This window comes from Mercenaria mercenaria, chromosome 2, assembly GCF_021730395.1.
Source record: "Mercenaria mercenaria strain notata chromosome 2, MADL_Memer_1, whole genome shotgun sequence".
Lineage (NCBI taxonomy): Eukaryota > Metazoa > Mollusca > Bivalvia > Venerida > Veneridae > Mercenaria > Mercenaria mercenaria.
Genome location: NC_069362.1, coordinates 37,211,455 through 37,231,751, shown reverse-complemented (window position 1 = coordinate 37,231,751; position 20,297 = coordinate 37,211,455). Strand labels below are relative to the sequence as shown.

Sequence of the window (20,297 nt, the reverse complement as noted above, 5' to 3'; positions counted from 1 at the left end):
TTTCTTTTAGTTATGGTAAATATCAATCTTGTTTAATGTTAATTGTAAACTAAAATAAGTCGATTTAATTACTTAAAACATTATTAAACCAGGGGCAAGTTTCTTTGGGGAGTTTTTAGTAGCGTCAATCCAGGAAATTGCATAATGAAAAGATGAAATTACTTTTTTTATAATTTAATAAAACTCCATGAAATACAGTTTAATTACATAGCAACTTTTCCTGTATTTTTTAAGATACCCGTATGTCTTGTAAATTATGATCACACCGAAAAGGACATATCATCTTTGCAAAAGAAACATGTGTTGCTGTATATGGATTTCTTCAGATGAGTTTAAAGTGTTTAATCACTTAACAATACAGAGTTTGAGATTTCAACCTTCGCCTTCCCCTTCAACGTCTCTTGCGAAGTTAACGTATGAAGTTGAAGTTCGATTAAAATTCCTTGAGATTTAAAACTTTAGAATGAACCTTACTTCTTTTAATCCGCCCATTCAATTTATCCGTAATTATGATCGTTTTTCTCGTGCATTTTGATAACAGTTGTCCGAAAGTGCAGGACTTTTACAAGAGGTTTTAGAAATGAAAATTAAATAAAAACATTTCAATAACATAATCATCGCATGGTTATCAGTGCGATCACACAAAAACAAAACATTTTATATAAAATGATGTCAGTATACAATGCACGATTGTAAATCATACATGAGAGGAAATAAAAATGATAATCATATCAACGCATTCTACTGTTGATGGTGTTCTTGAAAGATATTACAGTTAATATTTTTAAACAAGAACATGAGACATCAACTACGACAAATGCATTTCTCGATATACTTTGAAGTTAAGTTAAATATATGATATAAAGCAAACACAAAAGGCTGTAGACTAGTATTTCATAGGTTTTCTTAAAGTTTTTTTTTTACTTTGAATAGGTACTTTGTACATCGAATTCCTTAAAAGACGCGTTTTACTTGTAGACTATTCCTGTTGAAAATCTAACCTTTTAAAAGATATGTTGATAACATGAGCCAATATACACAATTTATGAATACATTTAACAAGCGATTTGAAACAGATGTAAGATACTCTCGTGATATCATACGTTTTGGCATCATGACACTCAGTTTGACTCTGTATAATTCCAAACCCTCAGACAGCACAATATAATCGTGCCAAGTCACCATGTGTCTAGCGAAACAGTCAAGAACTGTTAGGTGGAGACGAAAGAATTGTAGCACAAAATAACATGTGGGCATATACACGTATTTGTTTGAATATACTATTTCACAGCATGTGCAGATCAAGGAATTTTGGTTAGAGGGACACCAACTTTAAAAAGGGGGGTCACCCATTCAGGGGTGTGTGTGTGTGCGCGTGGTGGAGGGGGGTAGTCACACCGAGTTTCAAGACCGATTTTGTTTGTAAAATGTAAGAATCAAAGGGGGGGGGGGCGGGGGTTGACCCACAATGCCCCTCTGCCATGGAAACCTCTCGCATCATGATATCATAGATCTAAAATTGTCTGATACTTCAGAAAAATATTTCTGTCTTACTAGTACCATTTTATGTTTATAATTAAAACGCAATTGTCTTATTAAGTGTCCGACAGAAAGGGATTGGTTCTATTTGGAAATTAAAATAAAATGTTCCACCAAATGATAATCGCGCGTTATCATTCATTTTTCAAGTAAAATGACTGTCATGCCATGAGCCTCCATCCAGATTTCAGTCTTTGATGCCGAATATGTGGACAGAGTAGATGTACAAAGACTGAAGTTTTGACTTTCGTGATATCACATCTTCGGACGTTCAAAACTTCACTTCTTACGACAAAAAGGCCCATCTGGTATAATCAATACCGACTGAGGACATAAATATGCCGTAGAAGTTAAAGTTTGAACAAAATCTCAAAGTTTCTCAAAATCAGTTGATAACTTCATACATCCAGGTTCAGTTCAATGTATTTAGTTAAAATCATTAGCCAGACAAAACTTCAATATTTTTATACTTATTGATAGTGTTTCGCATAAAATTTAGTCCAATTATACATATGGATAATCGAATAACATAATAAGCAGAAATCCTGAAACTAAGCTTTTTATTTCACATAGTAATAAAGCGAAGTCTTAGGCTTACTTGAAATTACATGGAAAACTTTAGTATCAACGTCTGATATAAATAAAATACACGCATATCGGTGACGTTTTACCCCAAATATATATGAGAGACATTGAAGGGGAAGGCGATGGTTGAAATCTCAAACTCTCTACTGACCAATATTTCACATCATTTATTTGTTCTCTATTCCATCCGAGAAACATGAAAACGTAAACTGCGAAAAATGACTTCATTTAGGAGAAAACAATTGATATATATAATAATATTTTACAGAACTATTACCTTGCAATATTGAAGCTTTTTACAGTGGATGTTGACAAATACAACACAAGCAAATTTTGAAATAAAAAATCCCAATAAACATGTATGCTATCCCATTTTAATGTTTCAACTTTGGTGTACCAATGATTACAAAGTATATATGCTGCATCACCTATCTTCACAACATAATGTTTACATACCATTTCACGCATTTTATATCTTTTTACTACATCAAGGGCGAGATCGTATATTCCGTTTTCATACAAGATAGAAACGGCTTTATTGAACTTCTCCGAAAGTTCATATAATCTGCTACATTCTACAAACTGTCTGTTTTTCTTGCAAAGTTCTGCGGCCTTGTCATACTGTAACAGAAAATTTACAACGATAACATTCTCTACACCCACCAAAATAACCGTCAAACAATTGTATATGGATAAGGGTATATAATAAATCTATTTACATACTAGCAATGACCCATGTACATAAAAAATATTTGTATATAGAACAGAAATATAAAGAAATATGTACATGTTTGTATATAATACCTCTCCAAGTTTCTTGTAAAGAGCTGCAGCTAACTTCGCCTCCTTCGCATTACTAAGACATTTGGCTGCTTCAGGCAGGTGTTGACAATTCAAATACATTTCGGCGGCAAACAGGAATTCAACTCTCATGTCTTTTATTTCTTTCGTTTTATCTTTCTTTCTTGAAGCCTAAATTATGATAGAATAAAATACTAGTTTAATGTCACTATTATCATTGTAACAATTTAAAGGAATTTATAACATAATTTCTGTTTTTTTAATCACCTGGTGTTAATTTATAATTCGTTTTAGATCGTAAAATCAAATTCTATTCTGCAAGTAACTAAATTATGTGGTGGTATAAGGATGTAGAATTGTTTCTTGGAGTGTAGTGGAATGTAGCATTAACGACGCTGTTCCAAGTTCGATACCGTTTTTTAATAATGACGTTACATACAAAACATTGCAATGATGTGACATTGATGTTTACGTTACGTTAAAGCGCGCCAATTCCCGACATACTCGGGGCCACGAAATGATACTTTACACATTTCAGAACATACTTAATCACAATAAATCGCATGTATCAGAATTAATACGTCACAGTTCATAAATATTGCTTTCGCATATGAAAGTTAGTTTATATTTTTCACATTGTCAGTGATACCGTCTGTGGCGGGTACACTTTTTACTTCTAGCGGGTATAGCTTCACGATTGGTCGTTTCGTCACACCGGTAGTGGTTCTAAGTTTGACTGCTCGTGTTAATCCGTCGATTCCGGTGAGTAACTCCTCTACCACGGCTAGTTTCTATCATATTCTCGTAACGAACGCTCGTCCAAAAATCTTCTTAAGGGACACCTTCGTCAGGCCAATGAGTTTTTTCTAGAATCCTCCATACCATAGAGCTCTCTTAGGAATAATTCGCCATTCTGTACCCATTTTACTCAGTGATTTTCAAGCAGATGCAGACTGGAACAGTTTTCGGAGACTGGTAGCAGCAGACTGGTATGTCGTAGCGTTGTCTGATATCATGACGTTAGGAAGAGACTTTCTGTTGACAAACATTCTAAACGCTTGCATAAATCTTGATTCTGATAGGTCGGTGACAACTTCTAGATGTATGGCTCGTGTAGCTCCGCATGTGAAGAGACATATGTATGCCTTGTGTGCGCATCATAAACCGGTTTAAGCTCCCCAGTGGTGTTCTTGCCACTGACCGTTCCAAGGCGGTGCCCCACTGTGTTCCTTTGTTTGTTCGTTTTGTCCTCATGTGTTGGCTTTGTGTGTGTGCGCGTGTATGTGTGTTTGTGGTGTGCACGTCTGCGTGCTGTAGGTTTCGTTTTGGGGAGGCTGCGTTTTTGGTACGTGGCATTCCCTGTTTGATATTTGTCTTTGTTTTTGATGTGGTTCCTGCATTGTTCTTAGTTTGGATGGCTCCGGTAAAGTCAACACCTGTGACTGTGAATGGAGGTGCATTTTCAACTCATATCTTAGACAACGGTGGTAGATCAGGGGTACTGTATGGTCTCCCGTTGACTCGTCTACAAGTCACGCACTTATGGGTAATGGCGTTCACACACTGTCTAATAGACATTTGCGAATTAAGTCGAAGCAGACTGTGGACACTTAGGACGATCGATATTTTAAGAGGGGCATCTCAACATTTAAATAAAATTATGTGCAGACGACAATACATGTCCATAATAATGATAAGGTCTGTCTTATTGTCCCTTGCCGAAGGCGAAAGGATTTTGTTTTGTTGTTGTCCGTCGATATTTTAAGGGGGACATCTCAAAATTTAAATAATATTATGTGCAGACGAAAATACATGCCCATAATAATTATAAGGTCCATCCTATTATCCCCTGCCGAAGGCGAAGGGATTTTGTTTTGTTGTTGTCCGGCCGGATGTTCGTCCGTCCGTTTGCCTGTCCGTCCCAAATTTAAAATGCTTATGATTCAAAAAGTGTTTAAGCTAGTGTTTATGAATAAGCACACGACCCTTTGCTCATTCGTAGAATTCTCCATCTAGACTTTTTAAAAAAAATCACAAATGCAGATCACTATAGGGTAGTGGTGCACACGCAAATTTGTCAGGATTTATGCATTATCCAGAGTTATTGCCCTTTAAGTATTAAACAATCTGTAAATCCCAACATAACAAAGTAACCTACTGATGGATCTTTATGAAATTAAAAACACACTTTATATAGATTATTGTACGATGGTGATGCATGAGTATCTTTCATCAGAATCACTTCAGTAACTGCAGAATTATTGCCCTTTAATTGTTCTAAAATTCATTAATTTCTACTAAACAATGTCATCCATTGATGGATCTTCATAAAACTTATACATCACTACAAAGCAGAGTTTCCCTTGATTCTTAAAAATAAAACTTTTGTGCATAACCTGTGTGTATCTGCAAATAAAATCTAATTCAAAATACCCCCACCTCCCGTCCCCTCGTTCACAAAACAGCTTGTTTGGGATACAGATTTGGCTTTGTATCAGCAAAGAACTTTTGTTTTATACATATCACCAAAAGTTTTGTGGTCTAACAACCTTACACTTTATTAGAAATGTTCTTTAACATTACAAGCCGTGCATCTGAGACAAGGTAGTCAGGGTATACTTGTGTGATCGCCCAGTGTATCGTCCGTGGTCGTCGTCCGACGTAAAGAATTTTCGCTTTGAACACTCCGGAGATAACAATTTTCGCCAAATCGTTGGCGACTTGGTCAGAATCATTGTCTTAACAAAATGTCTGACACCACAGATTTCTATGATATATTAAAGCCCAGATAACACTATTTCAACATTTATAAAGAGAAATGTTCTGACTAATATTCATGTATAAAATATGACATCTGGAGTGTTAAGAATGGCTTTTCTATGATTCATTTTACTGTCCTACCTTTTACCGTAAGATGACCAAGTTTCAGAACTGATTTTTGTCCCGTAAAGAAATCAACCTACATTCAGACCCGGTTTCATAAGGTCCAGTAGAAAATATTGCCTCTACAGTATTTACAATGCTTTATTTTCTATGATACATCCTCGTGATTCCGTTTTTAGTCCCAGAAAATCCAATCTAAACTGTATCTAGACTTTGTAATGTCAAATATTCTAACCACATTTTATACAGATCGAAAAGAAATCATGGTCTCTAATGCATTAACGATGTTTTCTACAACTTCACCTAACTTCATCTAATGACCTAGATAATCTAGTTTCAAACGTAATGTATTTTATTAAGACATATTCTGACCAGGTGGTATATAGATCCAGTAGAAAAAAAATGGAATATAGAATGTTCAAAAGGTTTTTCTATGATCTGACCTCGTCATTGATAACCTAGTGTCAAACTCTGTCGAAATCTTCTACACAACATTCTGACTAAGTTTCATTACGATTGGACTAGAATTGCAACCACTAGAGTGTTAACAGTGAAATTGTGAACGACGAACGACGATGGACGAAAATGGACAACAAACACAGCGCTAAAAATAGCTCACTTTGTGCTCAGATGTCCTAAAGTATTGGGTGTGCAACTCTAAATATTGAATAACATCCCCACACAATTTCTTGACGGTCGTTCAATACTTTTAGTGATATGTGTATTACAAAATCTCTCTGACGTACAGACGGACGGAAGAACAGACGAAACCAAATACACATCCCCACTGCATAGTGGTGGCATAATAAGCAGGCATATCACCGTTCATTCATTTCCCTACAGCACATAGTATAATAAGTAATGCTGAGTTGGTCCCCGTAAAAAAAATATTGTCATAGATGTTCACACTCCACTTCGTCTGAGTTTGCAAAAGACAAATGGCCGGTATCAAGGTATCAAAAACTTCTGACAAATGTTGGTTTCTGTAGCGGTCGTTCCGGCATGTACGTACTTCTCATTGGCATGCTGTACAATACGGCGGGTAGGCAGGTGTTTCTTTGGCAATAGATATGGAAACGTAATTGATTCAGCAACAGGGGCATTCTGGATTCTCCCGCCGCATCGGAGTAGGCCGTTATAGTCTTGAAACGACTGTTGGACGAGCTGTGCAGGACGTAGGGACTTCAGGTAGGTAACTTCATCTAGGTAAGCGGTTTTCTGGCAATCTCGCTATAACGTATGCTCAGCAGTTTGTAGTTTTTGCGTAGACAGAACATGTAACATTCTGTGTTGAGTAGTTAGATCGTCGTACGTAAGCCGCAACACAAAGGAGCTTGCTGTATTTGCTGAATCTAGAAATATCAATCAACTGGAGTATGCTAATGTCTTGGCTAGACGTCGTCTGCTGGTTGGAGGGTATGATAGGATCATCATCTATTGTCGTCTGCATCAGTGACTGTTTAGAATCCCAAGTAGATCAAGCACTAGTATCACATAACCAGGAGGGACCGGTTCTCCATAGAGTTCTACTCAGGAACTTATCTGCAGTGATGCCTCGGGTTACTAGATCCGCTGAGTTACTATTTGTAGGACAATATCTCCAGGAAGACGCTGAGGTAAAATGACATATCTCGGACACTCGGTTGGTGGACTTCGATGACTTTAACCAGTACAGGACAATCTGGCTTTCGGACCAGTATGTGATGTCTGTGACCATGAGCGACTTTTGTAGATGGGAACCTAGTCTTTCACCATTTAATAAAATCTGGAAAGTAAATCCACCGAAAGCACCGAGAACAAGGCAAACAGTGAAAATTGCAGACTCGGTTTGATTGAGTCTGTTTATGAGCGGTAATGGAAAATGCAACTCTGCCCACGTCCCCTAGCACCGGCTTAAGCAGTATTCAATCTTCAAATCTAAATGAAAAGGCGGCCTTCAACTCCAGTTGTGGTAGTATGAGCGTCATGAGGGTTGCCACTCGATTCTTCGCCATGACAAATAGTGCGTTGGTACTATTGCAGATGTACGCTGTAGCTCCATATGATGCCATACTGTCGTCTACAAACACGTGTTACTGCTCGGGGGTCTTGTCAATGTCGGAACTAGTGGTAGGTAGTAGGAAGGTCACGGTACGTTGTGAATTCAGATCGAGGCTAAGGGTATGCCATGTGTTCTGTATGTCTTCTGGTAACGGGTAATCCCAGTCAAAACTCTTCTTTCATAGGTCTTGTAGTAGTATCTTGGTTTTGATGGTTACAGAGCTAAGCAGGCCTAGTTGATCATAAATGCGTGATGTATACTTCAAGACTGCTATCTTCGTCACTTGGTCCAGTTGGGGAATAACTCTTGGGGGAAATAACAGCATGTAACTGGCGGGATTCCAACGTAAGCCTAGGACCTTGGTAAACTCATCACTGTCGAGTACGCCGACGGTATTTGCGGTATGACGTAGACTGTCGCTGTTAGAGGTCCAGGAACGTAGGTTTATGCCGGCGTTGGACATTAGTGTTCTGGATTCCCAGTAGTTCAGGAGGTCTAATTCATATGTGAAGCTGGATACTACGTTGTCTACGTAGATGTTTCGCTCTATAACGGTAGCTGCTTTGAGGCTCGGGTTCAAACGTAGATGCTTAAGGAGGTTCGCATTCAGCATGAATGGTGAACATGTAGCGCCGAATAGTACAAGTCTGAAGCGGTAGGTAATCAAAGGACTGCAGGATTCGTTGGAGTTCTCTGGCCATAGGAATCTCGTCATATCTCTGTCAATCTTGTGCAGGCCCACGTGAAGAAAAGCCTTTTCAATGTCTGTGGTAGCTGCGTATCTGTTGTGCCGAAATCGGGTAAGTAGCGAAGTCAAATCGTTCAGGATGGGCGGGTTGATTCTAGGCAATCACTCAGGGACGGATAATCACGGGATTTTCGGCAGCTGCTATCATACACAATTCTGATGTAAGTGGTAGAGGAATCCTTCTTCATTGGGTGATTGGGTATGTAGTGCACTCTTGCTGTCTGGGAATCTTCGTCGACTTTCTCTATAAAGCTATGTCTTTCCTGCTCTGCGATGACCTCGCCACACTTTTGCAGTATCTCTGGTTCTGCGCTTAGTCGCCTGCTTAGTGTTCTCGGTCCTGCGTTTGGTAATGTGGGAGTTTGTCCGTACTATCGGTGATCCCCATGTTCTCTAGCTTCCAGAATTTCTCTAGATTATGGACTTCGTCTGCACAGGAAGTGATGACGTTCAGTGCATGCTGGGTAGAATCTCTAAAGTCGAATCAGGTGTGCGTCCGGATAAAAGGTAGCCAATCTAGGACTTCACTGCTGTGGGACCATCACCGCGTCGTACCTCATCTTCAACAATATCCCAGTAAAAATCTGCGCCGATGAGTAGGAATATGCTACAACAATTGCACTGCTCACTAGATGGGCTAGCTTCAGACCACGTAAGTATGGTAAATTAACCGTTGACTCTTTCAAGGGATTTGCTATGGTCGAAACAATAAGAGATCTTTTGCTGAGAATCGATAATCAGGTAGACGATATTGGTATCAAGGTGCTGAACTCCGTCACACCTCCCACCAAATGCCGACAAATGGATTGTCTCGGCTGTCTCCCTTGGCAGTTGTAATTCTTCCGTTAACGATTGTGTTATGCAAGTTCGTAGAGATCCTTTATCAAATAGGATGGTAGAGTCTACAGAATGGTTTTCTCTGGAACATATCGGGGAGATGGCTGTCTTCAGTAAAACTCCTGAAAGGGATTTTTGGGTAGATGATGCGTGCATCTTAACTTCTGGTCGGGGATTATACGCTTGAGCTGGTGCCTTGGGGTCCCTGGTTTGCGTCTGTATAGGTCTACTAGATGTAGGGGCGTTTTCTGGCTGGTAAATACTCGTGTGCTGCTTCTTATGACACTTCTGGCATGTACGACGTGACTTGCATCTGGAGATCATATGAGATTTAAGGCAGTTGAAACATAGATGATTCTTTTTCACGACGGCTTGTCAGGATGCGACGTTAGGATACTTGGGACAATCTTTGGAACTGTTGGATTCCTGACAGAAGGCACACTTGACTGGGTTTCTTTGTGACCGTTTAGGGAAAATCACTGGATTGGAAGAAACTGGCGCGGTTCGTTTCATATTTGTTCCAGTATAAAACAAAGCTGTCGACCCATATTTATTTATATTTTCTGGTCCTTTGGAATCATGCAGTCCATGCAACTTGTGTGTAATGGAGTTCCGCTTAAACCGATGCAAGGAGGCATGAGAAGAGTTGCACATTTCATTACCTCTCAAGAACAGACACAATCAAACAGAGTCTGCTATTACTTTCTTAGTTGCATTCTTTGCTTCCAAAGGATCTTTTTACAGCTTTTATTGATTTAGCCTGTTAATGTACCACATTGGAAATGCAAACTAACCTAGCTGCGCATACGTGTTTACATGTTATTAACTGCTGAATGAAATCTGGCGTAGCTATGACAATTTTTTTTTGTATTTAGGAGACCAATTTCATTAAACAGTTGTATTTTCCCTTAAAGGAATTAAGATACAAAACTTGCATTTTTATCGTCACAACGTTCACTTGACCTTCTAAAGATGTTAAGGCAATAAGCCTACCATTAGCGCCTTGTCGTGTGCTTCGGCCAACACTTGCTTCTTCTGATCCCCGCCTCTGCGGAAACATTTTGCTGCAACACCATACAATCGATTTTTCATAAAGTAATCTCCCCGTTGTATCCAGTCGTGATTACTAGATTCCTCCACAAATATCGTTTTTGACAAACCTTAAAACAACAAGGATTTCGGTTGATATATGTTTCACATACCTTACAAATTTAATATTCGTTTATGGAAACAAAATCAGCATATATTTCTGTTTAAATTCTTACTTTTCATATGGAAAACGTTTCTCAGAAATGTACAGATTATGTAGTGTAGTGCATTATTACTTACTTTCTTCATTTAATTCTGTTACATTAACAGGCTTCACAAGATTTCGGGCTTTGAAATATTCGAACATTGGTCCTCTTTTATCAAGATCTTCGTCGAAAATCCAAACATTAACTCTTGCCCGTGTCAAGGCCGTATATAACTGTTTCAATTCATAATTCAGAATCTTGTGTTGGTTGGGGTCAAAGTCTAATGGTCTTGGGCGACCTTTCGATGATAACACATCTGAAAGAAATTCATTGATAGGCAATTAAGTTTCGATAAAGGATTAAAGTTATTTAAAAATCATTCTTTTGGAAATACAAATTTATTAAGACATTATGCAATATTTACGTTTACATTGAAATTTTCAACTTTTATATTATAAGTTTAATAGTCATAACACACTTTTAACTTTTTCACGGCAGAAAAATTTTAAACTCAAGTACCTAGCGAGGCATCAAACGCTAATCTGGGTTTACTGCTCATTTAGAATTAATTGAGTAAGTATCTATATTTCATGCAAATTAAGTAACGTGTTTCACCAGGGATCACGGGACTGTTGATGCAAGATGAAAAATAAAGGACTGAAGGACAATCTCTTTAGACACCAACCTCAAGATGTCTTAAATTCAGTAATACAATGAACCGGGGATTGCTATAATTTACCTAGCTAATGTTTAATATAAGAAATCTCCCTATAAATTTAGGTTCATACAAGAAACTTCTACTTTACGTACTGTTCTCAGAATTAACATAACCAAAACGGAAGTTCGTGTGACCTACCTTGGGCTTATAATAATTGTGTTTAAAACCAGAAATAGGTCGTTTTTATTACAAGACAGAACAAAATCTATGAGAAGATCCTGAAGTTTCAGAAAGACAAAGTCTTTCATCAAAGTTGATAAGAACAATTAAATGGGGCACAGTTAATGTGTTACATATATACGGAAATGGAAACATTTGAATGGCATTTGTTTACTTTGATTATATTCAGAATATTTTGGCTAGGTACTAAATGGTTTGCACCTATTAAAAAGTGAAAGGTATCTTCTTACCGATTCAATTGATAATATCATTAAACATTTTGGATTTTGTAACAATATCGTAAGTTTTAGTACCCTGGTCAATTTTAACGCACATCTCAGTCTGTCGGGATGACCTAATTGTATCTTTTGACGCTAGTTCCTTAAGATGCTTTGTAACAACTCGCCATTCTTTAGAGGCCTGAATAAACGAATGAACAGTTTAGCAATACCACTGTTTTTTCGATCGCTATTTCTACTGCTTAACTTTAAATAAAACAAATTTAAACTCTCTGAAATATGAATATTTATACAAGAAATTCTATTATCACAAACACATGCACCTTGTCGTCTCCATGAGCCTGATATTGCACGGCGAGATTGCACGGACGTGAATATATTGTCAAAATTTCTCCTGTCAAAGCAGCCTTTACATTAATCAATACGCTTTATTCACAGTGAAGACCGTTCGGTCAGTTTTGTGTAAAATGTTTTACAAAAGAGACAGTATAAGCAAAGTCTTTTACGAAAGTATTGTGTTCAACCCTCGATAAGACGATGATGATCGAGGATTGTAAGGGCAATAATGTTTTCTCACAATAAAAATCCAATAAACATTGTGTTCACTTCAATATAAATGTAAATCTTTAAAAAATACAAACAATAATGACACTGAACTGTTGCCAAGTTAAAAAAATTGTACCTGAGAGTCTTTAAAGAAGTTATACAGTAACACATCGTCGAATTCAAGGCCTTTAGATTCATATATGGTCAGGACAAGTCCACAACTTAGTTCTTCTGGCAGACAATCTCTGGCCTCGTCGTTAACAACTGAAGTATAAAAGAGTATTTTACTAGAAAACATTTACTTTCTTAATAGAAAGACTTAAAAAAGTCTTCAAGATAACTAAATCACGTATGCGTTACTTTTTCCTTACGAAATACTAATGCAGATCTGTTTATTTTGTGCTCTTAGGACAAATTTCCAACAATATCTTTTATGATAAAGTTCTATGTTTTGATTTGTAGAGGACATTCGTTTTTCGTATTTTAAAATAAATCTGTAAAGTAATGTTGGTTCGTGAAGCGTAATGAAAGTCCTAGCATTTCTCAAAGAAAATGATTTTAGTTTAAATATTTCGCATTGAAAAAGAATGAAAATAAACAAGACTACTGCCCTTACCGGAAGGGGCATTTGTCTGTTGCCATAGAACAGAAAAGTGGAAGACCACAGGTCGCCCAACACGTCATACATGAAAATGTTGCAAGCTCGGTTTGACTGAGCCTGTTTATGGACGATAAAACACATTTAAAACAAGTTTTAAATTGAGTGCCAGAATGTCACAATATACACCCGTCAAAGCAAATTTCATTACACTAGCACCTGTATTTCCATATGGATTTTTTTGCCAATTATAAAAAAAGTTAAAATGTAAGTTATTTATAGTAACAACAAAGGGAAGTTAATCGTAAAAAGTATATATGATATAAGTCCACACAAAACTCCATACCAAATAGAGATAGGTCAAAAATACACTTAAAATCGGATATAACATCCATGTTGTACCGCAGAAAAGTGGTCTAGATTTTTTCCTACGGACAGTTATAAAAATGTTACAATATAAGCTATTTATAGTAAAACAAAGAGGAGTAGTTCTACAAACAAGAGGGTCATGATGACCCTGGATCGCTCACCTGAGTAATATGAGCTACATGTTTCAAATGTCAAACTGATGCTAAAATATCAAGAAAGTAGGTCAGTAGGTCACATTAATGGTAAAAATAAATTCAGTTTTAAGATCGGTGTGCAAAACTGTATTTGTCATCCAAATTTCAAGGCTCTATCTTAAAATAACAAAAAAGTAGGTCAGTAGGTCAAGATCAAAGTCATCTTACCACTAATTACTTGGGGTCATCAGGTAATTATAATTAATTATAGGTAACTGTTTTGTCTAGGAAATACGATCAGAATTTTTTTTAAGTATGTTTTCCTCTATGACACATATAACAAGTGACCCCCGGTGCAGGGCCTCTTTTCACCCCAGGGGCATAATTTGAATATTCTTGTTAGAAAACCACCAGGCAATGCCACATACCAAGTATCAAAGGCCTAGGCCTTGAGCTTTCAGACAAGTAGATTTTTTAAAAAAAGTTCTGTATAAGTCTATGTAAAACTTGGGATCTCCGGGTTGGGGCCACTTTTCAACCCAGGGTAATAATTTGAACAATTTTGGTAGAAGACCATAAGGCAATGCTACATACCAAATATCAAAGGCCTATGTCTTGTAGTTTCAGACAAGAAGATTTTTAAATGTTTTTCCTATATGTCTATGTAAAATTTGGACCCCCGGGGCGGGGCCTCTTTTCATCCCCGGGTAATAATTTGAACATTCTTAGTATAGGACCACCAGGTAATGCTACGTACCAAATATCAAAGGCATAGGTCTTGTGGTTTAAGACAAGACGTTTTTAAAGTTTTTTCCTATACGTATTTGTAAAATTTGGGACACCCGGGACGGGGCCTCGTTTTAACCCAGAGGGATAATTCGAACAATCTTGGTAGAGGACTACTAAATGATGTCACATACTAAATATCAAAACCCTAGGCCCTGTGGTTATTGACAAAAAGATTTTCAAAGTTTTTTTACTATTTAAGTCTATATAAGCCATGTTTACCCCCAGGGCGGGGCCATATTTCACCTTAGGGAAATAATTTGAACATTCTTAGTAGAGGACCATTAGATGATGCTACATACCAAATATCAAAGCCCTAGGCCATGTGGTAATGGACAAGAACATTTTAAAAATTTTTCCCTATATAAATCTATGTAAACCATGTGACCCCCCAAGGCGGGGTCATATTTGTCCCTAGGGGAATAATTTGAACAACTTGGTAGGGGACCATTAGATGATGCCACATACTAAATATCAAAGCCCTAGCTACTCTGGGTTTGGACAAGAGGATTTTTAAAGTTTTTCCTTTCGGTTGCCAGAGTTCTGTATGGAATTCATTTCTTTGACTAATTTTTAACGAAGATCATGCAAGAAACATTCCTGTGAAGTTTCATCAAAATTGAACTTGTGGTTTAGGCTGAGAGGTGTTGACGGACGATGGACGACGGACGGACGACGACGGACGCAGGGCAATCACTGACCACAAAAGCTCACACTTGAGCACTTTGTGCTCAGGTCAGCTAACAAGGTTGTCTCATGGTGGTGAACCGTTATGCCAAGTTAAAAATCCCTCCATGAATGGAGAAGAAATGCTTCAGACAAAGTCATTCTTGAATTTGACATTTGGCCTCTTAGTGTGACCTTGACCTGGTTCGTGTGCAAGACACTCCGTCACATAGTGGTGAACATTAGTGCCAAGTTACATCAAAATCCCTCTATGCACGAAGAGAAAATGCTCCGGACAATGTCATTCTTGTGTCTGACATTTGGCCTCTAAGTGTGACCTTGACCTTAGACCTAGGGACCTAGTTCTTGCGCATGGCACTTTGTCTTAAAATGGTGAACATTTGTGCCCAGTAACATCAAAATCCCTCCCTGCATGAACAAGACATGCTCCGGACACAGTTTGTCGACGCCGCCAGCCCGCCCGCCTAGGGCGCTCCCATTTTTCAGAGGGGCGTATAAAAATGACGTTTTCAACTTTATTAACTGAAAAGCACTGAAGTATCTGCAAATTCTCTAAATAACCTAAATCTGTCAGTCATGTTACTTACTTTGAAACTTTTGTGAGTGACAGACAGACAGACGGATGAATGGACGGATTTAGTGTGAAAATGAGATTATACATATATTATACATATTGCGTTCTATTTATGTCCCAGATTTCATGAAAAAAGTATTGCACTTTTTTATTTAAAGGTATGACAAAATCCACAATTTGTGACTGTGACAAAAAAAATTAAATTATATTCTCCACATAATCTTCTACATATTTACCATTTCATCACATGAAACCACTTTGTGTAACTGACGGACAAACAGATGCAGTCCATTAATCCCCTCCGGTGAGATAGAAGTAAGGGACTAAAAATCCGAGAGAAAAGAAAGTATACTATTTTACTATATTACTATATTACGTTTCAACTACATCTTATAACCTCACCTAAGATTACTTGGTGGGCACCGAACTCAATATTGGACGTTTTTCTTTTGTTTCCTCTTAACAACACAGCCAGATCACTAAAACTGCAAGATTCAAGCAGAATTGGTTCTGGACCATGGAAGAGTCCTTGGTCTGGATCTAAACGGTCAAATGATTCTGGGAAGAAATGCGACAGAATCTCTAGGATACTTGAAGCTAAATAAAGAATGCCAGAATGTGAACGGTAGTTGTAGGTGAGTTGATGTACCTGCAATGATATAAACAACAATGTATGTTGTTAAATAACGACATACAAAATGGTACAGAAAATTATGTCACTTACCGTAACCCTATTCCTAACCGAACTTAGTTTTCCAAACTTCAATGAAATACCTTGTTGTAACATAATATTTAGAAAAAAAACTAGTATCAATTGGCAGAAAGCTTAAACGCAATGATTAAAACACTATTGAAAGAAGAACATAGGTCCATTTCAAATAATGTCGTTCGAAGTACACAGCCGCCGCAAAACAATAGTGAAGACGATAGATACTTACACAAAAATACACAGACGAAGCAACAAAGACAAAACAAACACATATTCAAACCTCGTTTGGTACATGCACTGTCACAGATTTTGAAGCCTTAGAAGTTTTCTTTGCTTCTTCAGTCATTTGTTTAACGTGGTAGAAGAGAGATCTTAGGTCTTTAAACCTAAAGGAAATTCCACGCATAATACCCTGGGCGGTATCGCCTGAAAGTTGAAACACGTCATTTATCATTTATTCAATTACAGTATCGTTTCTTCAAAAATATATATTTTGTGACTATTATGTTAAGAAGGTGTACATTTTTAAGAAGAGAAGACGGAAGAACACATGTTATGAAAACCTTATCAATTCGTCTGTAAAAGAAAAACTAGAGATAAATATTTCGATCACCTGTTAAAAACATGTCATTTGGATTTTGACAAAGTCTGATTAGAAGGAACAGCTCTGCCTGTGTGAAGTCTTGTGTCTCATCTACGTAAATTTGATGTATTGCAACTGGACTTGTTTCCAACTGCGCGAGTCTCTGAAATACACTGCGAACAACGTCCGTTTCATCAAACATACGACTCTGTTTCTTCTTGTGTTCATACAAAACAAAAATATCGTAGATTTCTTCCCTCTCTCCAGAAAAATTGGGTGCTCTTTTTCTTCCTAAGTCGATATATTCGTCTTTCGATAGACAGCCATTTGGTTTGGCAAGTGATTCATATGAGCCCTGTCAAATTGAAAATATGAATACAGTCCCCAAATCTACTCTTTTTTCCATCTAGTTATTTAGGTGCCAAAGAAGGAAAAAGCTATTGCATCTCTGACAACTTTACTGTGATGTAGCATTTACTTCGAACATGCATATAAGCAAGAAAGCAAACGCAATCATGTCTGCATGTACTTTGGATAACTTCAAAAAATGATGTTCCCTTAAACATTCTGTGTAAACGTGTCAAAAGATACGTACAAAGTAACATTCGTATTAAAATGATTAAGTACTTAGTGGTAATGTTTTCTCTCATTTGGAAAAAAGAAAAAGAATTTCGAGGCAAAGAGACGGACTATTTAAAAAAAAATATACTATTCAAAGAAAAAGTACACAGGCTTTCATCAACCTCTTTTGTCTATAAAGGAAAATAAAGCTTAATCTTTATATTGCCTTACCTTGATAAATGACATTATTTCCGTCCATACTAGGGATGGGTGATAATCTGCATTTGTCTTACTTTCCAACTTCGGCCACATTTCGTTTTCAAAGATATCATACGTAACTTCCCTTCTTACATCAGTATCATCCTAAAAGATAATTAATATTTCATACAAGAAGGCCAAAATTGCCCTAGGTCACGCACCTGAGAAACACACCATAACAGTGTAAACATGTTTGACCTAATGATTTCATAGAAACAAATATTCTGACCAATTTTCATTAAGATTGGACCAAAAATCCTGAAAGTAAACAAGTATTTTCTTTGATTTGACCTAGTGACCTAGTTTTTGACCACACATGACCCAGGTTCGTGCTTGTCAAAGATTCCATAAAAACAAACATTCTGACAAAGTTTCAGGAAGAATGAAAAACGTGACCTCAAGAGTGTATACAAGCTTTTCCTTTGATTTGACCTAGTGACCTAGTTTTTGGCCCCACGCGACCCACATTCGAAATCATCCAAGACTTTAAACATCAATATAAACACTTTGACAAAATTTTATGAAGATATGGTCATAAATGTGGCCTCTAAAGTGTTTTCCAGCTTTTCCTTTGATTTGACTGGATGACCTAGTTTTTGACCCAACATGACTCAGATTCAAACCTGATCTAGAAGTCATCAAGACAAACATTGTGATCAAATTTCATAAAGATCCAGTGTAAAATGCAGTCCCTATTGCATACACAAGGTTTTTCTTTGATTTGACCTTGCGACCTAGTTTTCATATTATGCCAGTTCTTTACCTCTACAGATTACCCATATTCAAACTTGACCTAGATTCCATCAAGGCAGCTATTCTGACTAAATTTTATTAATATCCAGTGTAAAATGCAGCCCCTATTGCGTACAAAATGTTTTTCTTTGATTTGACCAGGTGACCTAGTTTTTGACCCCAGATGACCCATATTCGAACTCAACCTATATTACATCCAGACAAACATTCTGATTAAATCTCATGACGATCGGGTGTAAAATGCCGTCCCTGTTGCTTACACAAGGTTTCCTTTGATTTGAAATAGTGACCTAGTTTCTGACCCCAGATGACACATATTCAAATTTTTGAAATTGACCTAGATTTTTTCAAGGCAGTCATTCTGATTTAATTTCATGAACCTCAATTGAAAAATACAGCCTCTATCGCATACACAACGTTTTTCTTTGATTTGACCGGATGACCTTGTCTTTGATTCTAGATAACCCATATTCGACCTCGACCTAGATTTTATCAAGGCTATCATTCTGATTAAATTCTATGAATATCCAGTGTAAAATGCAGCCCCTATCGCGTACTAAAGGTGACCTAGTTTTTCGCCTCAGATGACCCATATTCGAATCTGACATAGACTGCATCCAGACAAACATTCTGGTCAAATTTCATGAAGATCCGGTGTAAAATGCAGTCCCCATTGCATACACAAACGTTTTCTTTGGTTTGATCTACTGACCTAGGTTTTGAACCCAGATAACCCATATTCAAAATTAACCTAGATTACATCAAGACTTTTACTGTGACCAAATTTCATGAAGATCATTCGAAAAGTACAGCCTATATCGCATACACAAGGTTTTTCTTCCAGTTGACCTAGTGACCTAGTTTTTGACCCCAGATAACCCATATTCTAATTTGACCGAGATTTTATCAAGGCAATCATTCGGATTAAATTTTATAAATACCCAGTGTAAAATGCAGCCCCAATTGCGTATACAAGGTTTTTATTTGATTTGACCGTGTGACCTAGTTTTTGATTCTAGATAACCCATATTCGAATCTGACGTAGATTGCATCCAGGCAAACATTATGACAAAATTTCATGAAGATCCGGTGTAAAATGCAGTCCAATTGCATACACAAAGTTTTTCTTTGATTTGACCTAGTGACCTAGGTTTTGACCCCAGATAACACATATTCTAACTTGACATAGATTTCATCCAGACAAACATTCTGATTAAAATTCTTGAAGATCAGTTGAAAAATACGACCTCTATCGCATACATAACAATTTTCTTTGATTTGACCCAGTGACCTAGTTTTTGATCCCAGATGACCCATATTCGAACTCGGCTTACATTATATCAAGGTAATCATTCTTATCAAATTTCATGAAGATCAATTGAAAAATACAGCCTCTTTCGCATACACAAGCTAAATGTTGACAGACAGACTGATGACAGGCGATAGACAGACAGACGACGGACGCCGGACATCGAGCGATGACAATAATTCACCTTAGCTAAAACATATGTCAATGTTACTTTGTATGGGCTACCAAGCATTAATCGAATATGTCGCAATACAATCGAACTGATCTAAAGTAGGCTTAAAATTTAATGTATATATTACGATTGAACGTAAGTGATACAACACGAGTGTGCTGCACACGCACGCACTTAAGAACATACATACATACATACATACATACATCCATACATATATACATATCTCTTTAAGCTAAATGTGTGTCAGGTATGTGTAGGCAAGGCGGGATTTTATATATTAAACCTTTCTACTCCTATTGACACCTATGTCATCATCGTTGTCATTAACTGTGCCATCAACTATACCGGTATCTTCATCAGCGGAATCGTAATCCAAAAAATGGAGATCGGTAATTTCTTCATCCGTATCCGCCCAACCATCAACATGATACTGAATATAAACACATATGTACTTAAACACTTGCAATATC

General features: G+C 37.2%; 1 protein-coding gene across 1 annotated transcript in view; it reads right to left on the bottom strand.

Annotated features, from left to right (window-relative positions):
* The window catches only part of LOC123563741 (TPR and ankyrin repeat-containing protein 1-like), a 59,033-nt gene that overhangs the window by 9,224 nt on the left and 29,512 nt on the right, over positions 1 to 20,297 (bottom strand). The window contains exons 17-27 of the mRNA XM_053525258.1: positions 20,111 to 20,257; positions 17,564 to 17,695; positions 16,802 to 17,126; positions 16,469 to 16,614; positions 15,882 to 16,128; positions 12,468 to 12,595; positions 11,861 to 11,966; positions 10,764 to 10,985; positions 10,428 to 10,594; positions 2,929 to 3,096; positions 2,581 to 2,745 (exon numbers count right to left, since the gene is read on the bottom strand). Coding sequence (XP_053381233.1) covers positions 2,581 to 2,745; positions 2,929 to 3,096; positions 10,428 to 10,594; positions 10,764 to 10,985; positions 11,861 to 11,966; positions 12,468 to 12,595; positions 15,882 to 16,128; positions 16,469 to 16,614; positions 16,802 to 17,126; positions 17,564 to 17,695; positions 20,111 to 20,257 — 1,953 coding nt within the window. The remainder of the gene's footprint in view (positions 1 to 2,580; positions 2,746 to 2,928; positions 3,097 to 10,427; positions 10,595 to 10,763; positions 10,986 to 11,860; positions 11,967 to 12,467; positions 12,596 to 15,881; positions 16,129 to 16,468; positions 16,615 to 16,801; positions 17,127 to 17,563; positions 17,696 to 20,110; positions 20,258 to 20,297) is intronic.